At 43.1% G+C, this 19,923-nt stretch overlaps 3 protein-coding genes across 10 annotated transcripts; 1 reads left to right on the plus strand and 2 right to left on the minus strand.

The window, feature by feature from the left end:
• Positions 1-495: 495 nt before the first annotated feature.
• LOC114870000 (putative malate dehydrogenase 1B) lies at positions 496-10,814 on the minus strand. Of its 8 annotated transcripts, none has more exons than XR_008696190.1 (9): positions 10,659-10,814; positions 10,461-10,573; positions 10,245-10,379; positions 9,987-10,132; positions 9,732-9,900; positions 9,313-9,655; positions 9,097-9,238; positions 3,589-5,733; positions 496-3,494 (listed from the first exon to the last, which is right to left on the minus strand). XR_008696190.1 is itself a non-coding variant. In XM_029174593.2 (8 exons), the coding sequence occupies exons 1-8, from the start codon at positions 10,678-10,680 to the stop codon at positions 5,691-5,693; spliced, it is 1,113 nt and encodes a 370-aa protein (XP_029030426.1). In that variant the 5' UTR covers positions 10,681-10,814; the 3' UTR covers positions 496-5,690. The 8 variants fall into 8 exon arrangements, 6 of the variants coding, with proteins under 6 accessions (XP_029030426.1, XP_055369052.1, XP_029030444.1 ...); XR_008696189.1 differs by having other exon boundaries at positions 496-3,198; positions 3,286-5,733; XM_029174593.2 differs by having other exon boundaries at positions 496-5,733.
• Positions 10,815-10,893: 79 nt separating this feature from the next.
• Positions 10,894-15,524, plus strand: fastkd2 (FAST kinase domains 2). The gene is made up of 11 exons (XM_029174575.3): positions 10,894-11,943; positions 12,023-12,126; positions 12,196-12,304; positions 12,397-12,520; positions 12,682-12,821; positions 12,910-13,082; positions 13,303-13,466; positions 13,549-13,770; positions 13,910-13,997; positions 14,808-14,922; positions 15,251-15,524. The coding sequence occupies exons 1-11, from the start codon at positions 11,308-11,310 to the stop codon at positions 15,371-15,373; spliced, it is 1,998 nt and encodes a 665-aa protein (XP_029030408.1). The 5' UTR covers positions 10,894-11,307; the 3' UTR covers positions 15,374-15,524.
• Positions 15,525-16,255: 731 nt separating this feature from the next.
• Positions 16,256-19,206, minus strand: si:dkey-1h24.6 (uncharacterized). Its single transcript, XM_029174637.3, has 4 exons — positions 18,808-19,206; positions 17,824-18,138; positions 17,615-17,733; positions 16,256-16,679 (listed from the first exon to the last, which is right to left on the minus strand). The coding sequence occupies exons 1-4, from the start codon at positions 18,959-18,961 to the stop codon at positions 16,569-16,571; spliced, it is 699 nt and encodes a 232-aa protein (XP_029030470.1). The 5' UTR covers positions 18,962-19,206; the 3' UTR covers positions 16,256-16,568.
• Between the last annotated feature and the right edge of the window lie 717 nt (positions 19,207-19,923).

The raw sequence follows: 19,923 nt of genomic DNA on the forward strand, positions 1-19,923 counted from the left end.
CAGTAGCTGCAGCGGAACTGCAAGGTGAGCAAGGTAGCGGTGGCGTCGCTTTGAAGCAGCTATGTTTGCAGAAAGCACGAGAAAAGGGGGGGGACGTAGAGGGAGGATGACAGGAAACGATGCAGATTGTTATCGTCTGAAGTGTTCGCCTTTCCTTGCTGGGTGTCTGTGAAAGGACACTGTCTCATGTTTCTGTTCGTGTGGAAATACGGCTGCACGGCGTGCGATGAGAACGAGCAGCGTGGTGTCTTTCGAACTTCCTTTTCACTGATTTCCTTAAGGCCCCTTACTGGCTCGTGTTGGGTTTTCACCATTTTAATGTTGTGGTCGCAGCTCTAGATGTTATCACACACATCTGCAATCTGAATGAACCCTTTGTGGTTAAATCCCCTCATTGAGACATCACCTTCTGTTTCGACCACAGACATAGGGGTTCCAGTGTGTGTGTGTGTGTGTGTGTGTGTGTGAGAGAGAGAGAGACAGAGACGCAGGAAACCAGAAATCAATTTTTTTAATTTATTTTTATAAAGCCACAACTTTTTTTATTAAATGAACTGCTACTTCCGCTGTGTAAACACAAAACATGGACTTAACTAAACCGCACACAAATTAATAGTATTCTCTGAAAATTCTCAGTCTTCCAAGTGAAGTTGTTTGAAGGTTGAGTCTCGTCAACTGGACCTCTTCTTTTTAGTAGAAACGTTTCACCACCAGTCCAATTACTCTCTAAGCTACGACGGGGAGCCCCTTCTGTTTACGTCTAAGCTACTGGGGAGAGCTGTGCAAAAGGGCCGATGGCGCGTGGCCATCAGATGTATCGAGGCATGGGGTTCTGGACGCCTCTCTTCTTGAAGCCCCGTGGAGCTCTGGGTTTGGTGTTCATGTAGTCGCTCTGGGAGTCCAACGTCTTCAGCTTCCTCTGCAAGGTCAACGCCAACAACAGAATGACTGCATGTTTGCCTTTAGGAGTTGGATGTTTATTTACAGTTTATTTCAGTTCATTCATGTGGGATGGATTCAAAGTTAATTAATCATTTAGATTTGACTGTTTATGTAATTATATCTTAACAAGAACTGTTTCAGAACCTTCCATAAATTTTCCCTTCATCCGCATGAGTATGATCTAAAACATTATCAGATTTTCACATGCTAATACCAAAACCTGGTGGCAGAGGTGGTAGAAGTACATGGGAGGGTGCTTACCTAAAATATACTGCACTGCAAGCGCAAGTAAAATGTACTTTAAAACATCTATACGAGAAACTTATTCATCTATATTAAAATGTTGAATTTTATGCTTTTAATAAAAAAAGTTTAGTTCAAATGTTTTATCAACTTTAAAAAGAGTAAAAATACAGTTATTTAAAAAGACCAAAGACTAAAGATCTTATTAGTAGTAGAGGCTGCTGCTCTATTTGCAATGCCAAGCAGTGGATTTCTAATTGAGAGTGGTGGAAATTTTTCATAAAGAAGCAGATGAGAGAGTTGTCCTTTTGTGCGATTTATTGAAATAATAAAGAAAATAAAAATAATGGGGAAAGCAAATAAAAAGCATGGATGTTGATCGTGCATATCAACAAACCAAAAACCAGCTGGGGAGATCAGTGCACAGACCACGAAAGTGTGATGCAAAGAGCCCACAATCCCCAAGTTGCTTCTGCCTTTTAGCTTCTCTGTCCGACTACGGTAGAATGTCTTTCTAACCCAATCAAATTACATGCACCATCTCCTCCCTGTCGCAGTGTGTGTGAAGATATTTACATTCTCCTGCATTGCTGACGTGCAACTATCTGTGAGAAAGGAGCACCAAGTCTCAACAGACAGAGACACAACTCCCCGACCTTGGGTTTGGGAGCTAGAGTTGAGAGTCTATTAGGCAGAGACAACCATTGAACAATGTAGGTGAAATGTCAAATGCATACAGTAAGACAAACCATAAGATATTAATTGCAGAACATAAGTCATAAATCATATAATAACTGCATAGAAATAAGGAAGAGACATTTTTTGCCATAACACTCCCCCCTTTTGATTACACATTAATCAAACCATAAAAGAATAAAAATTGTCAACATCATATTCTGTAATAATAAAAGATCCTTGCAAATGAAACAATAAGGGTATTAACTCATCAAGATTCAAAATACACCTTCACATAAAATGCAAGTAACTTGGGACAAAAGGTTCGGAGCTGTTTTTGGTGGGTAGTTATACAAGAATAACCTCTGTATTGGCATGTGAAGAAAATAAGCCAATAGTCATATTTGTATCATATTATATTTTGTGGTCAGATAGCCTAAGACCATTGTCAAAGTCATTAAGTGAATTAGAGTTGGGGTTTTTCAACATAGTGCATTGTGTCATTTGATACGAGAGTGTTGCTGAGGTCGCACGCATTATAAGACCTCTAACCAGTGGGATAACTTTCAGATCTTTAATTGGTCTAGAATAAATACGAGAATCGGGGATTAAACCCGAATGATGATGCATATTTCCGCTTGTGTTGTCTTTCATCTGTAGATGAAGGATAAAAACTAATTGTAGCAGTGAATAAAGTGATTGTGAGCAAATTAAACACCAAATCAACTTTAGGATATTTAAACTCAGTTTTGTGAATTATGTGAAATTTTCTCATTCAAAAGTATTGTGTAAAGTTACATGGAAACATCAAATGATAAAGGCAACAATCCAAGTAACATAAAATGAAGTCTAACACAACATGATCACAATTGATGTCTTGTAACAATCTGCTTCGTCCTGTTGAACAGTAGCGTTAGATTGTTTCCAACCTGTGTGTTGAAGTATTGACAGTTCGTTGGGGTTCTTCAGGTTGTGATCAGCTGATCACAGAGACACTTGGGGTTCGTTATCACCGTCAGGTTTCCTCCCAATGTCGTCTGAGTCACTGTCACTCCCGTGATGTGAAGAGTCTACACGTCGTCCAGCGTCGGCAACTCAAGGCTGCTGGTGTGTGTGTTTTCTCAGGAGCGTGTGTGTAGATGTATGGTCTGATAGTGTGATTCACCGGCGCAGCTTCAGGCTTGGCTCACACCTTTAGCTGAACGGTCAACGCAGCCTCGCCTCAGTGCGTGTGTAAGCACAGCGAGGGTCGTCCTTCACAGTTCTTTTCGTAAGTGGTGGTTTTCTCCGTGTGGTGTAGATGTAGATGGAGGGTCGTCTGTTGGATCCGGGACCTTCCTGCAGTAGATGGAGTGGATCCAAGTCACTCTTTCTGCGATCTTTACAGCCGTGTGGGTCGTCCGAAGGACCTGGAAGGGGCCTCACCACCGTTTTGAGTCCCAGTGCTTCCTCCTTAAGTCCTTAACGATCACCCAGTCTCCTGGTTGGATGGTGTAGTGGTCCTGTCGCCTGTTTTAACCTGTTGGGAAATCTGAATTGTGGGGAAAAAGTGTTTGGGCGGCACGGCTGCCATCAGGCCCAAACCAGACTCCATGGCTACAGGTGGAACCATTCGTCAGCCAGAGTCTGCGTTCCTGTGAGGTAGAAAATGTTTAAAGCACAGGGAGATGAGGAAGGAAAGGATAGAGAGAGTTAGAGAGGAAACAAGGATGAGGAGAGGAAACGCACCTTCGCAGCAGCGTCTGCAGCTGCATGTCGGCAGCAACAAAGTTGTCAATGATGTTGTGAGTGGGACAGTTACAAACAGCATTAGCTGTAGGCAGCAGGACAGCGTCCAGCAAAGCAGAACCTTATCATGATGTGAGATAGGTTTGCAATCAGACTTCAAAAGCTTCCTATGCTTCCACAGTGAACCAAAGTGTCACAAGCGTCTGTGGAGTCTGTGTAGATGGTAACAGACTCTCCTTCTGCTAGTTTACCAGCTTCAGTCAACGCAATCAACTCTGCAGCCTGAGCAGAGTAGTGTCTTAGCAAAGAGCCAGACTTCAAGACGATCTCTTGATAGTAACGTTCAGCATGTTGATCAAGGTGGTGTTGCATTTAAGCCGTCGGGCTGTGGAAAGATGGGATGATTTATGTTCCAAAAGAATCAAAGTATGAGGACAAAAGAACAGAAGTCGTACAACCTGATTTCTCATCCACTGTTTGAGTGAAAGGTCGCGTAGGGTCAGATCAGGAAGACCCAAAGTAGGAGTCGACTGAAGAGCAAGCATGAGGTCGGTGAACGTTGTTCAGCCTCAGACGTCCACGTGAGACAAGAAGTGGACGATGAAGACGTCTGCATCAGAACCCTGAGTGGGGCCTCAGAGAAGGTAAAGTTAGGAACGAAAGTCCTACAATAAGAACAAAGACCTAGAAAAGACATCAGCTGTTTATACGTGCACGGTTTAGGCAGGTTTCAAATTGCTTTGACTCTGTTGGGTGAGATGGATTTGCCATCAGCTGTAATTACAATGACCCAGAAAAATAAATTTTGTCTGAACTAACTGTAACTTAGACAGGCTCTCTTTGTGGCCTGTAGCATCCAATGTTTCAGTAGCTTAGTGGTGTCTGCAGTAATGCCATCTATGGCTCCTTTAAGAGGGTGTTGTTGTTTACATCATGGTCTGTGGTCAGATTTAGGTGTGATGACCACTGGTTCACATCCTCTGATCAAACCTACATCATGTCTGTGTGTGAGTCACAGGGAAGCAGTGCTTCCTGTAAGGCTGAGCCTCCACCCTGTTGTTATCTGTTCACGAAAGGACCCACGTCCTGTCATCTGTCTCCATCATGTTTTCACAGAGGGACGTGTGGAACTGTAGAATAAACATCAAAAATCTTTTTGTTCGTTAGTAAAAGAAATCGCAAGCGCAGACCTGTGTTCATCCCAATAGAGGGAAGTTGAGGTCAGTTTGAGTGTGTGTGTGTGAAATCATAACTCTTCAAACCTCTCATCAGGACCAGAAGACACGTGCTGTACAGGACAGGTCAGATGCATCTCTGGAGGTCGTATCACATGGAAACAAGCTGTGATGCAGCCTGTGTGAGGGCCTCAGTTACAGCCCCCCCTCAGCAGCCAATGATAAGAGCACAGCTGAGCTGAAGTTAACACCAACAAAAGAGGGATTATTTAGAATGTAGATGTAACCTGCACTCCGTCTGGAGTGGAAATCAATCAAATACCTAAACTACACGAGATCTCTTCCTAAAAATTTAACTGGGCATAAGTTTGAAAGCAAAAATGAATGTTAAGGTGTCTTGCTGTCAGGTGTTGCACAAGACAGTAAAAGAATAAGTTTTTAATAGTTTAATAGTCTGGTACATACAGTAATTATTATTACTTCTCTCTAATAGTCGTCTTCCCTTTAATAGTCATTAATAGTCTGTTTCAGTCAGTTTCAGTCTTCCTATGGTCTGTTTTTTTTTTTGTTTTTTTTCTACAGTCTGGCCAGACAAACCTATAGTGTGCACAAATATTTTTAGAAACATGGAGGATTTTATTACTGAATTTGTTGCAAGTTAAAATAGTTTAAACCCATCAGACTGCAAAGTCATGCAGCAGTTGTCATTTAGCTGTTTGTCATCATTTTAAAATCACTCTGTGGGATGTTTTGAGCAGAAAGCGATTCTTCATTGCGAGCAGATAAGCATGAACATGAATTCGAGCGTGTATCAGCTGTAAGCGTGTTTCTTCATTGCGTGTGTGGAAATGTGTGTGTGTGTTTGTTTGCGGTACCGTCTTCTGTGTCACATGAAAAGGAACCGTCACCTTCCTCCTTCCCCAACCATCAGTCTGATGTGAGCGCCAGTGGGTGAAGCCTTTCGCTTGTCCTTTGGGACAGTGTTATGGGAAAAATTGTCTCTTCCTTATTTTTATGTGTCTTCCTTATTTCTATGCATTTCTATGCAGTTATTATATGATTTATGACTTATGTTCTGCAATTAATATCTTATGTTTTGTCTTACTGTATGCATTTGACATTTCACCAACATTGTTCAATGGTTGTCTCTGCCTGATAGACTCTCAACTCTAGCTCCCAAACCCAAGGTCGGGGAGTTGTGTCTCTGTCTGTTGAGACTTGGTGCTCCTTTCTCACAGATAGTTGGATGTCAGCGATGCAGGTGTGAGAAAGTAAAAATCTTCACACACACTGCGACAGGGAGGAGATGGTGCATGTAATTTGATTGGGTTGGAAAGACATTCCACCCTAGTCGGACAGAGAAGCTAAAAGGCAGAAGCAACTTGAGGATCGTGGGCTCTTTGCATCACACCTTCGTGGTGTGTGCACTGATCTCCCCAGCTGGTTTTTGGTTTGTTGATGTGCACGATCAACATCCATGCTTTTTATTTGCTTTCCCCATTATTTTTATTTTCTTTATTATTTCAATAAATCACACAAAAGGACAACTCTCTCTCATCTACTTCTTTAAGGAAAATTTCCACCACAGACAGTTGTTCCTCGATGACAGACCTTTCCTGGATCCTCGCATGCAGCTCTATTGGGCCGATCACGTCTGAAGCCTCTCCTGTTGTTTCAACCAGTGTCTGTGTCAGAGCATGTTTTCTCTGCTGTTGCTCTGTCCTTGTTTTCCTTTGCTGATTGTCATAAGCAGGTGTCTGTATGAGACACACACGCTTGTACGACACTTTCACGGCTTCTGAAGCTTCAGAGACAGTCCTTTCCTGCTGGTGCAGGGCTTGTAGTAGCTGGTTCATCTGATGAGCCCAGAACGTGATGGCTGCAGACGTTGTGGGAGTCGCTGAGGCCTCCATGCTGTGGTCTGTGTCCTCCAGCTGCTGTGGTGTCAGAGCTTCCACCCTGTTCTGGTTGTTGGTCGGCGCTTCTTCTCCTTCGGTTCTTCTGCTGATGGTGGGAAAGGAGTCCAGATCCGGATTTACCCTCATCGCGCTCAGTTCAGCATTAGGACAAAGAGCAGAAACAATGGGAGCATTTGCTTTTGACAAATGTGTATGTGTGTGTTTGGCAGAGTGCAAACAATTCTTCCCCAGAGTTGTTATCTCCTTTTTTTTGTTACTTTCATCTCTCTTCTGTTTCTTTTAGGGGTTTAGTTTCAAAAGTCTTTAGTACTTTGTTTCAATAAGGTGCGTATGTCCTTTTACACTAAGCGATTCTCCTTTTGAACCCATAAGCAGTTTCCCACTCATGGAAACATGAAACACACTAATAACCATATTTACTTTTTACTTTAATTACCTTTAGTTTTGTACGGTTTCTGTCTGGTGGTGAAGACTCAAATTGCCCCGAACCCGTCTTTCAGAGTTCAGCGGTTTCCTGCCTTAGATTTTTTGTGTGTTCCGGCCGGAACCTTCCCAAAATGCCTTTTTATCGGACGTCTCCGTAAAAAGGGAACCAACCTGATCTGGCGACAGAGCCATTCCCAAAGTATTTCCTCAACGTTAGGCCCCTCTAGGCCCGGGTCCCTCGTATCTTGAAAATACTTCACTCTGCAAACGCACTCCATCTTTCAGAAGCCGTCTTTTATACTCAGTCCCCCACGTGTGGACCACGCACAGATCCAAAAACCATGTCTGTATCCTCAGTATAGACGAAAGCTCGGTTCCACGAGCCAACCCTTAGCAACCGACGTCTCACCACCCAGAGCAGACTTTCACCTAATTAAGAACATGTATTATTGGGATTTTTTTTTCTTCTTCTCGATCTAATTCATTTTTCCTAATCAAATTTAGTGTTTTAACCAAATAGAAGATTTCTTTTCTTTTTTTTTCAAGCAATTGAAATGTTTCAGCTAAATTAAAAATAAAAGTTCCAATCTTTTTGTTTTTCCCAAATCAAAGGAATCTCTCTCACCGGTCGAGCCAAGTTAAGATTTGAGTTTGAATCTGAGTTCGTGGATCTCGTCAGAGGCGATCCAGACGGGTGAGCAGTCCTCCCAGCTCTGAATGTCTGTAGAGGTTTGGAGGCTGAGCGACCCTAGTCCTCAGGACTATCGTCCCTGGTCACACCGTCCAGACGACCTGCCGCAGGATCCTGTTCGTGACGCCAATTTCTGTGGTGGAAATTTTCCATAAAGAAGCAGATGAGAGAGTTGTCCTTTTGTGTGATTTATTGAAATAATAAAGAAAATAAAAATAATGGGGAAAGCAAATAAAAAGCATGGATGTTGATCGTGCACATCAACAAACCAAAAACCAGCTGGGGAGATCAGTGCACACACCACGAAGGTGTGATGCAAAGAGCCCACGATCCTAAAGTTGCTTCTGCCTTTTAGCTTCTCTGTCCGACAAGGGTGGAATGTCTTTCTAACCCAATCAAATTACATGCACCATCTCCTTCCTGTCGCAGTGTGTGTGAAGATATTTACATTCTCACACCTGCATTGCTGACGTCCAACTATCTATGAGAAAGGAGCACCAAGTCTCAACAGACAGAGACACAACTCCCTGACCTTGGGTTTGGGAGCTAGAGTTGAGAGTCTATCAGGCAGAGACAACCATTGAACAATGTTGGTGAAATGTCAAATGCATACAGTAAGACAAAACATAAGATATTAATTGCAGAACATAAGTCATAAATCATATAATAACTGCATAGAAATAAGGAAGAGACAATTTTTGCCATAACATTGACAGATACCTTGTACTGAACTACTATGCATGACTATATCTCCTTAACATGTATATTAATAAGCAATTGAGATAAAAAAAAGTCTAGAAAGCTGATGTTATGGCAGCAGTAGCTTCCTCCTGGCAGCTCTGTCATGAGCATCGTTGTTCAGCTGATGCTCAGTTGTTCAGAGAGGCCTTTGGTTCCCTGGATCTTATCCCGCTGGCCGCCACCACTGATGCTGGCGTTGAATGTTCTCCATTTTTAGACTGTCTGCCTGACAGACGACTGTGCCTCTTGTGCTCATTCCCTCACTTTCACAGCCACTGGGTATCTTTATATAGGGAGGAGGAAAAATGACTTTCCCCTGACATAAAGCTTAGTTGGCAGTTTTGTAATCTGATGTGCACCAGACTTTATTAGTGTTTAGCCTGCCATACAGGCATGGTGGACCTGAATATAATGAATCATCAAAGTAGATATATTAGGTCAAGGCATTCAAAATCTCAATCTCTAAAAAGACTCACCAAAGCTTCAGAAGTAGGATGAAGGAAAGAACACTGTCATATCAATAAATGCTGAGATAATATTTGCCTCTGAAACAAACCTGTCATGGAGAATCTTTAAAACTGACTGGCTGAAGAATGATGGCCCTTTGATTGGCCCATTATAGTTGAAAACCTTCGCCCTCTGCAGGTCTGCATAGAAAGTGCCACTGATGTTCCCCCACACAATCACGTCCTTTACATCTAAAGAAGACATGTTTTTATTTTAGAAAAGTGTAAAAAAGCAAAGCAGCTCTGCAGAAACCTTGCAGGTGTACCTGATGCTCTCACTTTCAGCTTCTTTGCAAGTATCGCCCTGGCCATATTCTCCAGCTGAGTTGCCATGGTGACAAACCGGCGACTGTCAGTGAGATGCGCCTTCTCCACAAGAAGCGAGCACTTTAAATTGACAAATGAGTCACCGGCCACAATCACCTTCACATCCTTCTTGGCTCTTGTATCGATCAGTTCTCCGTACTCTTTATAACACTCTTTCATTTTGTTTAATTTCCTCTCCCCGTGGCACTCGTCCTCTGCGTCCTTGCCATCACACCACTCATCCAGCAGGAGGATGACATCTGCTTCTAGGAAGGCTAGCTCCAGATCTGTGTGAATGGTCACCTGCAAAATATATATAGGTGTTCTTATCTTGTTTTGATAAAACAAAATGTTTTTATTCAAGAAAAAACTCTTATACGTGATGTAGCAGAGGGAGAGCCAAATCCTCTGTCTCCATCTTCAGCCCCTTCAGTTCCTCCTCATCCCCCTCCACCTCCAGCATGTGGAGGATAATCGCAGTAGTGTGAGGAAACACCTCAGCAGAGAGCAGATTGGGGATTAAAATGTGGCAGGTTGGGTTGAGAGCACTGGAAAGGTACGACCCATTAGCTGACACATATAGAATGCCTTGAAAAGTTTCCAGAAATCTATATAGCTTATCAGAGCAACCCACCCACTGATCCATATGTGAAGGGCGTTGATGTGACTATTATGGTGCTGCTGCTGCTCCTTGATGAAGTTCACCCTGGTCTCGAGGTTTTCAGCTGAAACGCTTAACATGGTTTCTGTAGGCATGTCTGATGTGATGCTGTAATACTCCTAATCAACCAACAAGTAAAAACATCTGCATGTTAGAGTTCAAAGTTAGAATTATTAACTATACCATAATAATAATTGTATTATTACCTATTATTACCTTGGCTTAGCTTACCTGACAGTGCTCAAGGAAGTCGCTAAAGCCACCTATGAGCATCCCTTTCCCCCCTTGTTCCAACAGCTCTCTCCAAATCAATGGGGACTTGTCGTGTTTCCAGCCATTTAATACGCAAGTGGCCTCCAGCCATTTCTATTTCAGGCCGCAGAGATGTTATGGTGACAACAGATGACACGTACAGTAGAAATTAAACAGATCAAATTAGAAATGTACCTTCCATTCATCTGGGAGGATGCATATTTTACGGATCTTGAAGTTTGGCAGAGAGAGCTGCAGCGCGTCTGCTAACAGTTCCGCTTTGGCATAATAAGGGCAGTCGGCTTTTCCTGCAAGAGGAGAAAAAAAAATCAAAATTGAGAGTTTTAATAGCTAACTGAATAATTAAAGATGAAAACCACAGTCAAAATTTACCTGCAAGCACAAATTTTGCCATTGTTTCTGGCACAATAACGTTTGTTGCTAGGAGACCGAGGTTGTTACGCTTATTTGATCCCGTGTAGAAAACACAAGAAAAATAACAATATGTGTCATTAAAAGGTCAGGGTTGACCTTAATAAAAATACCAAAACATAATATGGTATTAATATGTCGTATTCACAATAATTGTTGTTTGTAATTAGGTTTATGTTTGACAGGATATGTCGTAGTCGTACTATGTTGTCAGGGGACCAAAGATGGCGGCGCACACAGCGCCACCAGCGTGCGACAGTGCTAGCGTAAGTTGGTCTAGCTAAAACAATATACTACTTCTGCAGTTACGGTACTTGGGGGACTCGGCTTTTATGTCAACGTTTACATTGTCAGGCAGGTGCTTTATGTTACTTTGGTACAGTTTGTGTGATTAAATTAATGATGTAGGTGCATCATTAGCTAATCGCATCTAACACAAGCTAGCTGGTGTTTTGATTGAAGAAGACAGTCTGTTGACCTTGTTGGCCTCTGGCATTTTTAATAAATACCTACGCAAGTGTCTAAATATTTGGCGAGTAGCCTCGTTCTCTGTAGTGAGACAGTTGTGAAAGATCACACACTCTTTTGGATACTAAATAAATAGAAAATAATGTCAGTCTGGGTGGCTGAAGAAGCCATGAGATGCGCTCTGCGCTTCTGCAGCCGCAAGTTTCTATGGCAATCGCGCTTTCCCGTGAAGCCAGCAGCCACCCAAAACTCATCTTCTCTTTGTAAAAGGCTGACACACACCTGGGACATAGGGAGAAGCCACTCGTGCCTGGCAATAGGTTTAGCCAGTTCAGTGCAATTTTACTCACAAGGCAGAATTCACAATGATGAGGTGAAGGAGAAGGATCTCTCCTCTGCACCAGCAGAGTCTTCACTGTCCAGCTCGACCATCTCAGGGCAGACACCTAGGCAATCCCCCTTCGTGGCAGAGCTGCAGAAATGTTGCTCCCCATCAGATGTGTTGGACCTCACCTGCAAATACGCACCCACAATTAAGCAGATCAGCAGTTGCCTGAACCACATGTGGTCCACCAGTAAGAAGATGTCAGATGAGCAGCTGCGCTATGAGCGCCAGCTGATGTTTGAGCATCCTGCATTTGAGACACTACTGCAGAAGGCCATGAAAAGTGCATGGCTAATGGACAATGATTGTCTGGTCCACTCTCTCTTGAGCATGGTCAACCTAGGTGTGCCTCAACAAAGCCGCGTGGTTCAAACATTGCTCCAAACCTGCCAGGTAAACAAAGCTCAATAACAGGATCAGTACATGGGCGTTTTTGTGGTGACATTATTCAAGTTTTGTGCCTTACTAACAGGAGAAGATGAATAACTTTGATGAGAAGAGCCTGTCCATCTTGGCAACCTGTCTGGAAAAAATGAATGACAGCCCCAGCGTTGGGGCACTTAAACATGGCATGAGGTACACAAAGATTTTCAGAATTTGTGAAATGTACAAAACAGTCATCTGACTTTTATGTCTGTGACCTAGACTAATTGTTGAGGCCCGTCTTCCTGGCATCCAGTCTGTATTGGCTCTCCAGACTATGATGCGTTTGTTGGGGAAAGATGTACCTCTGGACCTTAAGAAAAAACTAGAGGTCAGTTACAGATTCATGAATTCAACATTACATAGGTGTATTTCACCTCTGAATACATAACCCAAGAAATGTTTTGTGTGTTTATTCTTCAGAGAAAAGCTTTGTCAATGACTGGCCAGTTCAGCCTTCCCAACACCCAGTATATGATCTCCACTATGGCCACAATGGGTTTCTATTCCAGACCACTGCTGGAGGTCTGCAGTAAAACCATCACAGGTAAAATAATTGTCTTGGGAATTTGTGAACGTTCATAAAATACTTCCTATGGGGTATAATATGGCCACAAAAAACATACAGAATTATGTAAATATTGGGATATTATAACCTGTAGGATTTGGAAAAAGGCTCTAAAGTTATATTTCTCAACACTCTGCTAGAAAACCTCCATGGGACCCCCTTTAACATATTGTATAAAGTGCTGCAGTCATGTAAAGAGCTGCACTACAGAGATTTAAACATGCTCACTGGAGTATCGAACTACATCGCCTCCACACTGGATATATGGACCAATAAACAGGTACAAGAACACATACTGTATTTGTATTTATACCGGACTCAAATCTTCCTGCTTGACTTTAAAACCTATACTGCTTTGTTTTTTTCAGCTCCTCTTCTTGCTGTCCATGTTCGAGAAGTTTTTGTTCTGTCCCACTGCCTTAATGGACGCATTTGCTGAGAAAGTAGTGTCCGATCCAAACGTCCTGACATTTAAGCACCTCCTTTGTGTTCTGAGGGTGTACTCTTCTCTCAACTATGATCTGCATCACCGGAGAGAGACGTAGGTCACTCTTACTCTGTGCCAGAGTAATTTACACGCAATTTACTATCTAACTACCATAATGAAGGACAGAATTAGTTAGGATGATTGAGCAGTACACTTCCACAAACATAGCATGTGGAAAAACCTATCAGTGGCAGAAAACAGGTTGTGTTCTTTGTCAGAAGAACATTTGTGTATGAGTGTATATGGCCATATTTGTTTTTTCTTCTTGCTACAGGTTTTTGGACAGTGTCAGCCAGGTCCTAGATTCCTATCTTCACAAACTGTCTGCATTTGAGTTGCTGAAGTCTGTTTATTTTCTATGTCTATTGGGCCACTTCCCCTCTGCACCGCTGGAGAAGCTCCTGCAGAGTAGTACAGTGGAACAGATAAACAGTAGTGGTAAGATAATGAACACACACACATTGTTGTCTTTAGTCATTTTTATGTCTGAGCCATCTTTGCTTTCTGTGTTTCCTCTCAGCATCAAAGAGTCGGAATAATCAGCAAAGAATGCTTCGGACAGTGGACTTGTGCCTCCATCTTGATCTCTGTCAGCCCTTGACTGTTCCTTCACTGGGTAACACTGAATCCAGTATTCCATCAGTCAACCCTCAGCTTTCACAAGGACTACAGACTGTGTTAGGGGAGCAGGCAGACACAATGCTACAGGAAATGGTGATGGTGGAGGACTTCTACCTTATAGGTAATGAATATTTTTCTGCTATATTGTGCTTGTGCAACCTTTTTTAATATTACATTGTTAACCCAAAACAAGAAGCTACAAGAAGAAAACTATTTCAGTTTATTTTGAATTTGAGCTACGTTCTCATTTTGATTGTCAGATGCTGTGATAACCAAGCCTGTGCCCAACCAGAGCGACGCAAGCAGGTGCGCAGAGAAAGAGCTTTCTCCAGCAGAGAGCAGTCAAAGGTAAAGCGACAGCATTGGTTTGCAATCGATGACGTGACCAGACTTCGTTCACTAACTGGCAGCGCAGTGCTGCCTTTCGGTTTTGTTTATAAAATGTTTGTGACTTCTGGTTATATTATGTGCCAGGTGCAGAGGATGTTCATTTTTTGTTCTCATAGTGAGGGTGATTACGCACATCTGATTCTGCAATTTGTAATGCATCAAAAAACGCTTGCACATCATATCTACACTTTGAACTGTGGCAGGAGTACTATAAAAAGTGGAACTTACCATAAATTATACTTATACAGTGAGCACAGATGTTTACTTGGATTTAAAACTAAGTGATAACTGAGAAAGTCTGCTGAAACTTTCAGTCACATAATGTAACATCTAATATTAGCAATAATTAGCATTTATATATGTTTAATTATTTTTAACAAAGTGATATTTATTTTTTTAATAGTAGTCTGCTTGAGGTTGTGTAGCTTTCATAACTGAGGGTGCATGTTACCAGCTTCCGAGGCAGTATGCAAAACTACGCAAACTTTCTCTTATTATCTGTATACATACATATCTGAATTTATGCTCAGTTCTAAATTATGAAAAGTGATATTTCTGCTAAATTCTAAAACTTCATCAGTGTAGCGACTAAAATTGTTGCGTTTTGATGTTGAATAGAAACTTAATTGTGCTCAAATCAGCAATAATTGAATAGAGCTGAGTCTGCTCTGACTGAGGTTTTGTCACTGTTTTTTCCTCCGTGCTGTCTCTTTTATCTTGTCATTGACCTTTATTCATAGCTGAGAAATGCATTTCTCAAAATTTTAGAATCGCAATCGTTTGCGCACCACCCTCCGGTTTTTGCTACGGTACGTCCAAACCCCGTGGTCCCTTAGCGGTCAAGATCCGGCATCTAAAGATCCTGGGATACACCCCTGTCCTGGTGAGACTCTCTAAAACCATATTAATGTTTCCGATTCTATATATCATTTATTTGAAATGATTATTAAAGCTTATCTGCATGACCTTCACATCTTCCACTGCTCATGCTCTCAGTCATAAGTATTTATTTTAATTTGACTCATTCAGTTTGGTTTCATAGCAAACTGAATGAGTCAATGTCATCATACAGAGGTTTAAAATACTCAGATCAGGATGAAAACATAAAGGTAGCATGAATGTATAACCCACTTCCAGTACAGACAGTCTCATACGTTCTTCCTCTAAGTAGAGAAGCATCAGTTGAGTGCCTCCCTGTTCCCATTCTACAGATTACGGAGCAGGATCTGCGATCTGAGGAGCACAGGACAAAGTTCCTCAGGGGATTGATTTTTCCAGAACAGCACAGATCCAATACAGAGGGGAGAGATCCAACACATGAACTGGGATCTTGAGGACATTTGCCTGCAATCATCTTGCTACTTAAGTCTTTGTCCACAACAGAGATATAAATATATAAAATGAATCGAGGCCTGTATTGGAAGAAAATGCAGCAGGCTTAAATATTCAATCTGCAAGATGTAAATAAAACAACACTGATGAAGATCTCTTAATCTTTCTTCTTGTGTAATTAAACTGTGAAAGTAGCTGCAGAAGTTGTGTTTTCGGTGGAGGAGGGGAATTTTTTTCATCATAAACATAATGATAAAAGGGTATTGTTTTGAATCCTTCCAGTCCCCAGCGGGGACCGAGCGCCACCAGACGCACCGTGCCAACCTTGATGCTGCGTGTGGCAGTGAACGAGCAAAGGCCCCGGTGCCCGAATGAAACTTGCAGTAGCTGCAGCGGAGCTGCAAGGTGAGCAAGGTAGCGGTGGCGTCGCTTTGAAGCAGCTATGTTTGCAGAAAGCACGAGAAAAGGGGGGGGACGTAGAGGGAGGATGACAGGAAACGATGCAGATTGTTATCGTCTGAAGTGTTCGCCTTTCCTTGCTGGGTGTCTGTGAAAGGACACTGTCTCATGTTTCTGTTCGTGTGGAAATACGGCTGCACGGCGTGCGATGAGAACGAGCAGCGTGGTGTCTTTCGAACTTCCTTTTCACTGATTTCCTTAAGGCCCCTTACTGGCTCGTGTTGGGTTTTCACCATTTTAATGTTGTGGTCGCAGCTCTAGATGTTATCACACACATCTGCAATCTGAATGAACCCTTTGTGGTTAAATCCCCTCATTGAGACACCACCTTCTGTTTCGACCACAGACATAGGGGTTCCAGTGTGTGTGTGTGTGTGTGTGTGTGTGTGTGTGAGAGAGAGAGAGAGAGACAGAGACGCAGGAAACCAGAAATCAATTTTTTTAATTTATTTTTATAAAGCCACAACTTTTTTTATTAAATGAACTGCTACTTCCGCTGTGTAAACACAAAACATGGACTTAACTAAACCGCACACAAATTAATAGTATTCTCTGAAAATTCTCAGTCTTCCAAGTGAAGTTGTTTGAAGGTTGAGTCTCGTCAACTGGACCTCTTCTTTTTAGTAGAAACGTTTCACCACCAGTCCAATTACTCTCTAAGCTACGACGGGGAGCCCCTTCTGTTTACGTCTAAGCTACTGGGGAGAGCTGTGCAAAAGGGCCGATGGCGCGTGGCCATCAGATGTATCGAGGCATGGGGTTCTGGACGCCTCTCTTCTTGAAGCCCCGTGGAGCTCTGGGTTTGGTGTTCATGTAGTCGCTCTGGGAGTCCAACGTCTTCAGCTTCCTCTGCAAGGTCAACGCCAACAACAGAATGACTGCATGTTTGCCTTTAGGAGTTGGATGTTTATTTACAGTTTATTTCAGTTCATTCATGTGGGATGGATTCAAAGTTAATTAATCATTTAGATTTGACTGTTTATGTAATTATATCTTAACAAGAACTGTTTCAGAACCTTCCATAAATTTTCCCTTCATCTGCATGAGTATGATCTAAAACATTATCAGATTTTCACATGCTAATACCAAAACCTGGTGGCAGAGGTGGTAGAAGTACATGGGAGGGTGCTTACCTAAAATATACTGCACTGCAAGCGCAAGTAAAATGTACTTTAAAACATCTATACAAAAAACTTATTCATCTATATTAAAATGTTGAATTTTATGCTTTTGATAAAAAAAGTTTAGTTCAAATGTTTTATCAACTTTATAAAGAGTAAAAATACAGTTATTTAAAAAGACTAAAGATCTTATTAGTAGTAGAGGCTGCTGCTCTATCTGCAATGCCAAGCAGTGGATTTCTAATTGACAGATACCTTGTACTGAACTACTATGCATGACTATATCTCCTTAACATGTATATTAATAAGCAATTGAGATAAAAAAAAGTCTAGAAAGCTGATGTTATGGCAGCAGTAGCTTCCTCCTGGCAGCTCTGTCATGAGCATCGTTGTTCAGCTGATGCTCAGTTGTTCAGAGAGGCCTTTGGTTCCCTGGATCTTATCCCGCTGGCCGCCACCACTGATGCTGGCGTTGAATGTTCTCCATTTTTAGACTGTCTGCCTGACAGACGACTGTGCCTCTTGTGCTCATTCCCTCACTTTAATGATCTGTAAAATTTTACTCTTTTTTTTGTTTTAATTCACAAATCAGCGAATGTGTTTTTCCCTGTAAAGAACTGTTAGAGAAGAACTATAGTTGTGTTTGATAGATGATGCTCTTACCCAATAGACAAGAGCAATGATGGTGAGAGTTACACTGTAGATAATGAAGACGGAAACAGCCACAATCCAAATCCAGGGCAATTCCGGTTTTCGATTTTGATCAGTCTTGTACTGGAGTTCTAGAAAACATATCATTTGGTATTTATTAAGTATTTCACATGCTGAACATTAAAACCTCTTTGGAGTATTTACCTTCCGCAAGTACCTACCTACAACATGGACCTGTACTTCACTGGGTATCTTTTTATAGGGAGGAGGAAAAATGACTTTCCCCTTACATTTGTAGATTCCTTGGCTGTGGTTAGTGAGGACGAAGCTGATGGACAGAGGTTGTGTTTCATGCATAATCACATTGTCTTTTGATTGTGTGCAGTCCAGGCCAGTGCCATCAGAGGTTTTATTGCATTGGGTGGTGGACATTAGCGCATCGTCCTTAAAGAGGTCGAATGCCTTGATCTCGCCGTCCACGTTCGGGCACGGCACGTGCACCTCCCCGCCGGCTTCGCGGACGGCTTCCAGCGTCCCTGGGGAGACAGGTTGATTCACTCCATGAAGCGGACAGCGATTGGGCAGCAGCTTCTTGCAGCAACACGGGTTTCTGCCATGCGATCCCTCTAAGCGCCACGCGTGGAACGCCGCTACGTGTCGCTTCACGGTAACGCGCCCCCGCGGCTTCGAAAACAGCACATCTAAGCACCTTTCTGCTCTGTTAGGCAGCCCTGCGTGAAAAGCGGAGCACGCCGTTGCCACGCGAGCGGATTTCTTGAGTCAGCCGCCGACTGACTCACACTCAGCGCTGCGGTGCGCTGAAATGAAAGCGTCCCGTGTGACGAGCGAGTGGCGGCTCCTCACACTTCTGCCGTATTCACGCAAAACTGCGAGCGTGGCGTGGCGTGGCGGGACGACACAGCCTGCAGTGATACCGGTGGTTCGGCCTAGGACAGAGCTGTAGCTGCAGCAAACAACGCCAGCGGGTGGTTTTACAGTGCTCACGCTCAGGTTTTACAGCCCACTATAGAGGGTGCTAACCCCAGTGTTTATAAATGAAACCAAACGTTCCCTCCTTCACCAAGAAATCGCTATTTACTACTAACTTAGCTGTGTGTACAATTGCATGTGTCGTTTCTGGCAAAACTACTAACCACCACCTGAGCCGCTCTGAGCCGGGCCTCGTGTGAGCCAGTGAACCTTACCTTTGCAGACGCAGGTGCCGTGAGACAGAGCGGCCTCGGACACCGAGCAGCACAGGAGGACCACGAACCTCCAGCAGAGACCCATCTTGACTGCACTCACAACCCGAGTGAACGTGCCGCCGGCGGAATGAAGCGCCTCGAGGCCGTCCCTCATCGCACCATCGCTGCCTCGGATGGATGACGTTGGGTTCGAGGGCGCGACTGCGGCGAAGCGAGACGCGCTCCTCCGGTGCGATCAAAACCCTCTGGTTCCGTGCCTACGTTCTCGAGCGCGTCCTCGACGTGAAGCACTCCCACGGCGCTGCGGCGACTGAGCAGAGCACACCCTCCTCAGAGGGAAAACATCCTGTGGCAGAAAACACCGAGCGAAGTTTCCGCTCTCCCAGAGTGTGTGACCTTTTGAGGCCGTAGATTTACGGTAGAAGTAAAAGAATAGTTCTCTGTTCTTATTGACACAGGGTTTTGTGTTTCAGATCCTCTTCACTTGTGTTAGTTCTGTAATAGAAATCTTGTGTTTGTCCCATTTGCGCCCCAGCAACAGGTAGTATGAAAGTGTGCACAATAAATCATAATGGAAATTTTATGAATGAGTGAGCGAGTGGGCGCCAAGGACCTAAATTTAGTGTTTTTGAAGCTGCTGCACTTTTGGCACATTGTGGTTTTATACGGTAGAACATGAGGGAAGTGCACACATGTGCTTGATAGAACTATAAAAAACCCACTCTTCATAAAAAAAAAACAGTGTGTACCAAATATACTTTATTTGAAGAGGGCAGTAATAGTCAAAAGTTGCACTAAACGTGCAGGTAATGTGAGCTACAAATGATAAGACATTCCATTGTGTAGCTGTATGTGTGTGTTGCGGACGGTGGCCAGAAGTGCACTGACCCTGTGTGGGTACCTGAACGTGGGGATACGTACACACTGAGCTGGCAGGAAGTGAGATGTGCGTGTGGTTGAGGCCAAAAGAACTGACTGGCACAGAAAATCAGTTTAGGAGAAGTGAGTAAGAGACTGTCTCCACGTTGCATGACTCACCTGCACATAGATACAGGCACGGGTGAGAACACCCAGAATGCACTGAGTTCTGGGTGGAAACAGCAGCTTGTGCAGGAG

The sequence above is a fragment of the Betta splendens genome, chromosome 2, assembly GCF_900634795.4.
Source record: "Betta splendens chromosome 2, fBetSpl5.4, whole genome shotgun sequence".
NCBI lineage: Eukaryota > Metazoa > Chordata > Actinopteri > Anabantiformes > Osphronemidae > Betta > Betta splendens.

What these genes read in the sequence shown, in the direction of transcription:
- LOC114870000 (XM_055513077.1), bottom strand. Translation starts at nt 10,680, where the DNA reads ATGGCAAAATTTGTGCTTGCAG. An exon ending in CTCTCCCTCTGCTACATCAC is followed by an intron (nt 9,656 to 9,731) that starts GTATAAGAGTTT and finishes TATATTTTGCAG; the next exon opens with GTGACCATTCACACAGATCT. An exon ending in GCTGAAAGTGAGAGCATCAG is followed by an intron (nt 9,239 to 9,312) that starts GTACACCTGCAA and finishes TGTCTTCTTTAG; the next exon opens with ATGTAAAGGACGTGATTGTG.
- fastkd2 (XM_029174575.3), top strand. Translation starts at nt 11,308, where the DNA reads ATGTCAGTCTGGGTGGCTGAAGAAGCCATGAGATGCGCTCTGCGCTTC. An exon ending in CATTGCTCCAAACCTGCCAG is followed by an intron (nt 11,944 to 12,022) that starts GTAAACAAAGCT and finishes CCTTACTAACAG; the next exon opens with GAGAAGATGAATAACTTTGA. An exon ending in CTGCAGTAAAACCATCACAG is followed by an intron (nt 12,521 to 12,681) that starts GTAAAATAATTG and finishes ACACTCTGCTAG; the next exon opens with AAAACCTCCATGGGACCCCC.
- si:dkey-1h24.6 (XM_029174637.3), bottom strand. Translation starts at nt 18,961, where the DNA reads ATGAGGGACGGCCTCGAGGCGCTTCATTCCGCCGGCGGCACGTTCACT. An exon ending in CGGCACCTGCGTCTGCAAAG is followed by an intron (nt 18,139 to 18,807) that starts GTAAGGTTCACT and finishes CTGTCTCCCCAG; the next exon opens with GGACGCTGGAAGCCGTCCGC. An exon ending in TCATTGCTCTTGTCTATTGG is followed by an intron (nt 16,680 to 17,614) that starts GTAAGAGCATCA and finishes TTGACCTTGCAG; the next exon opens with AGGAAGCTGAAGACGTTGGA.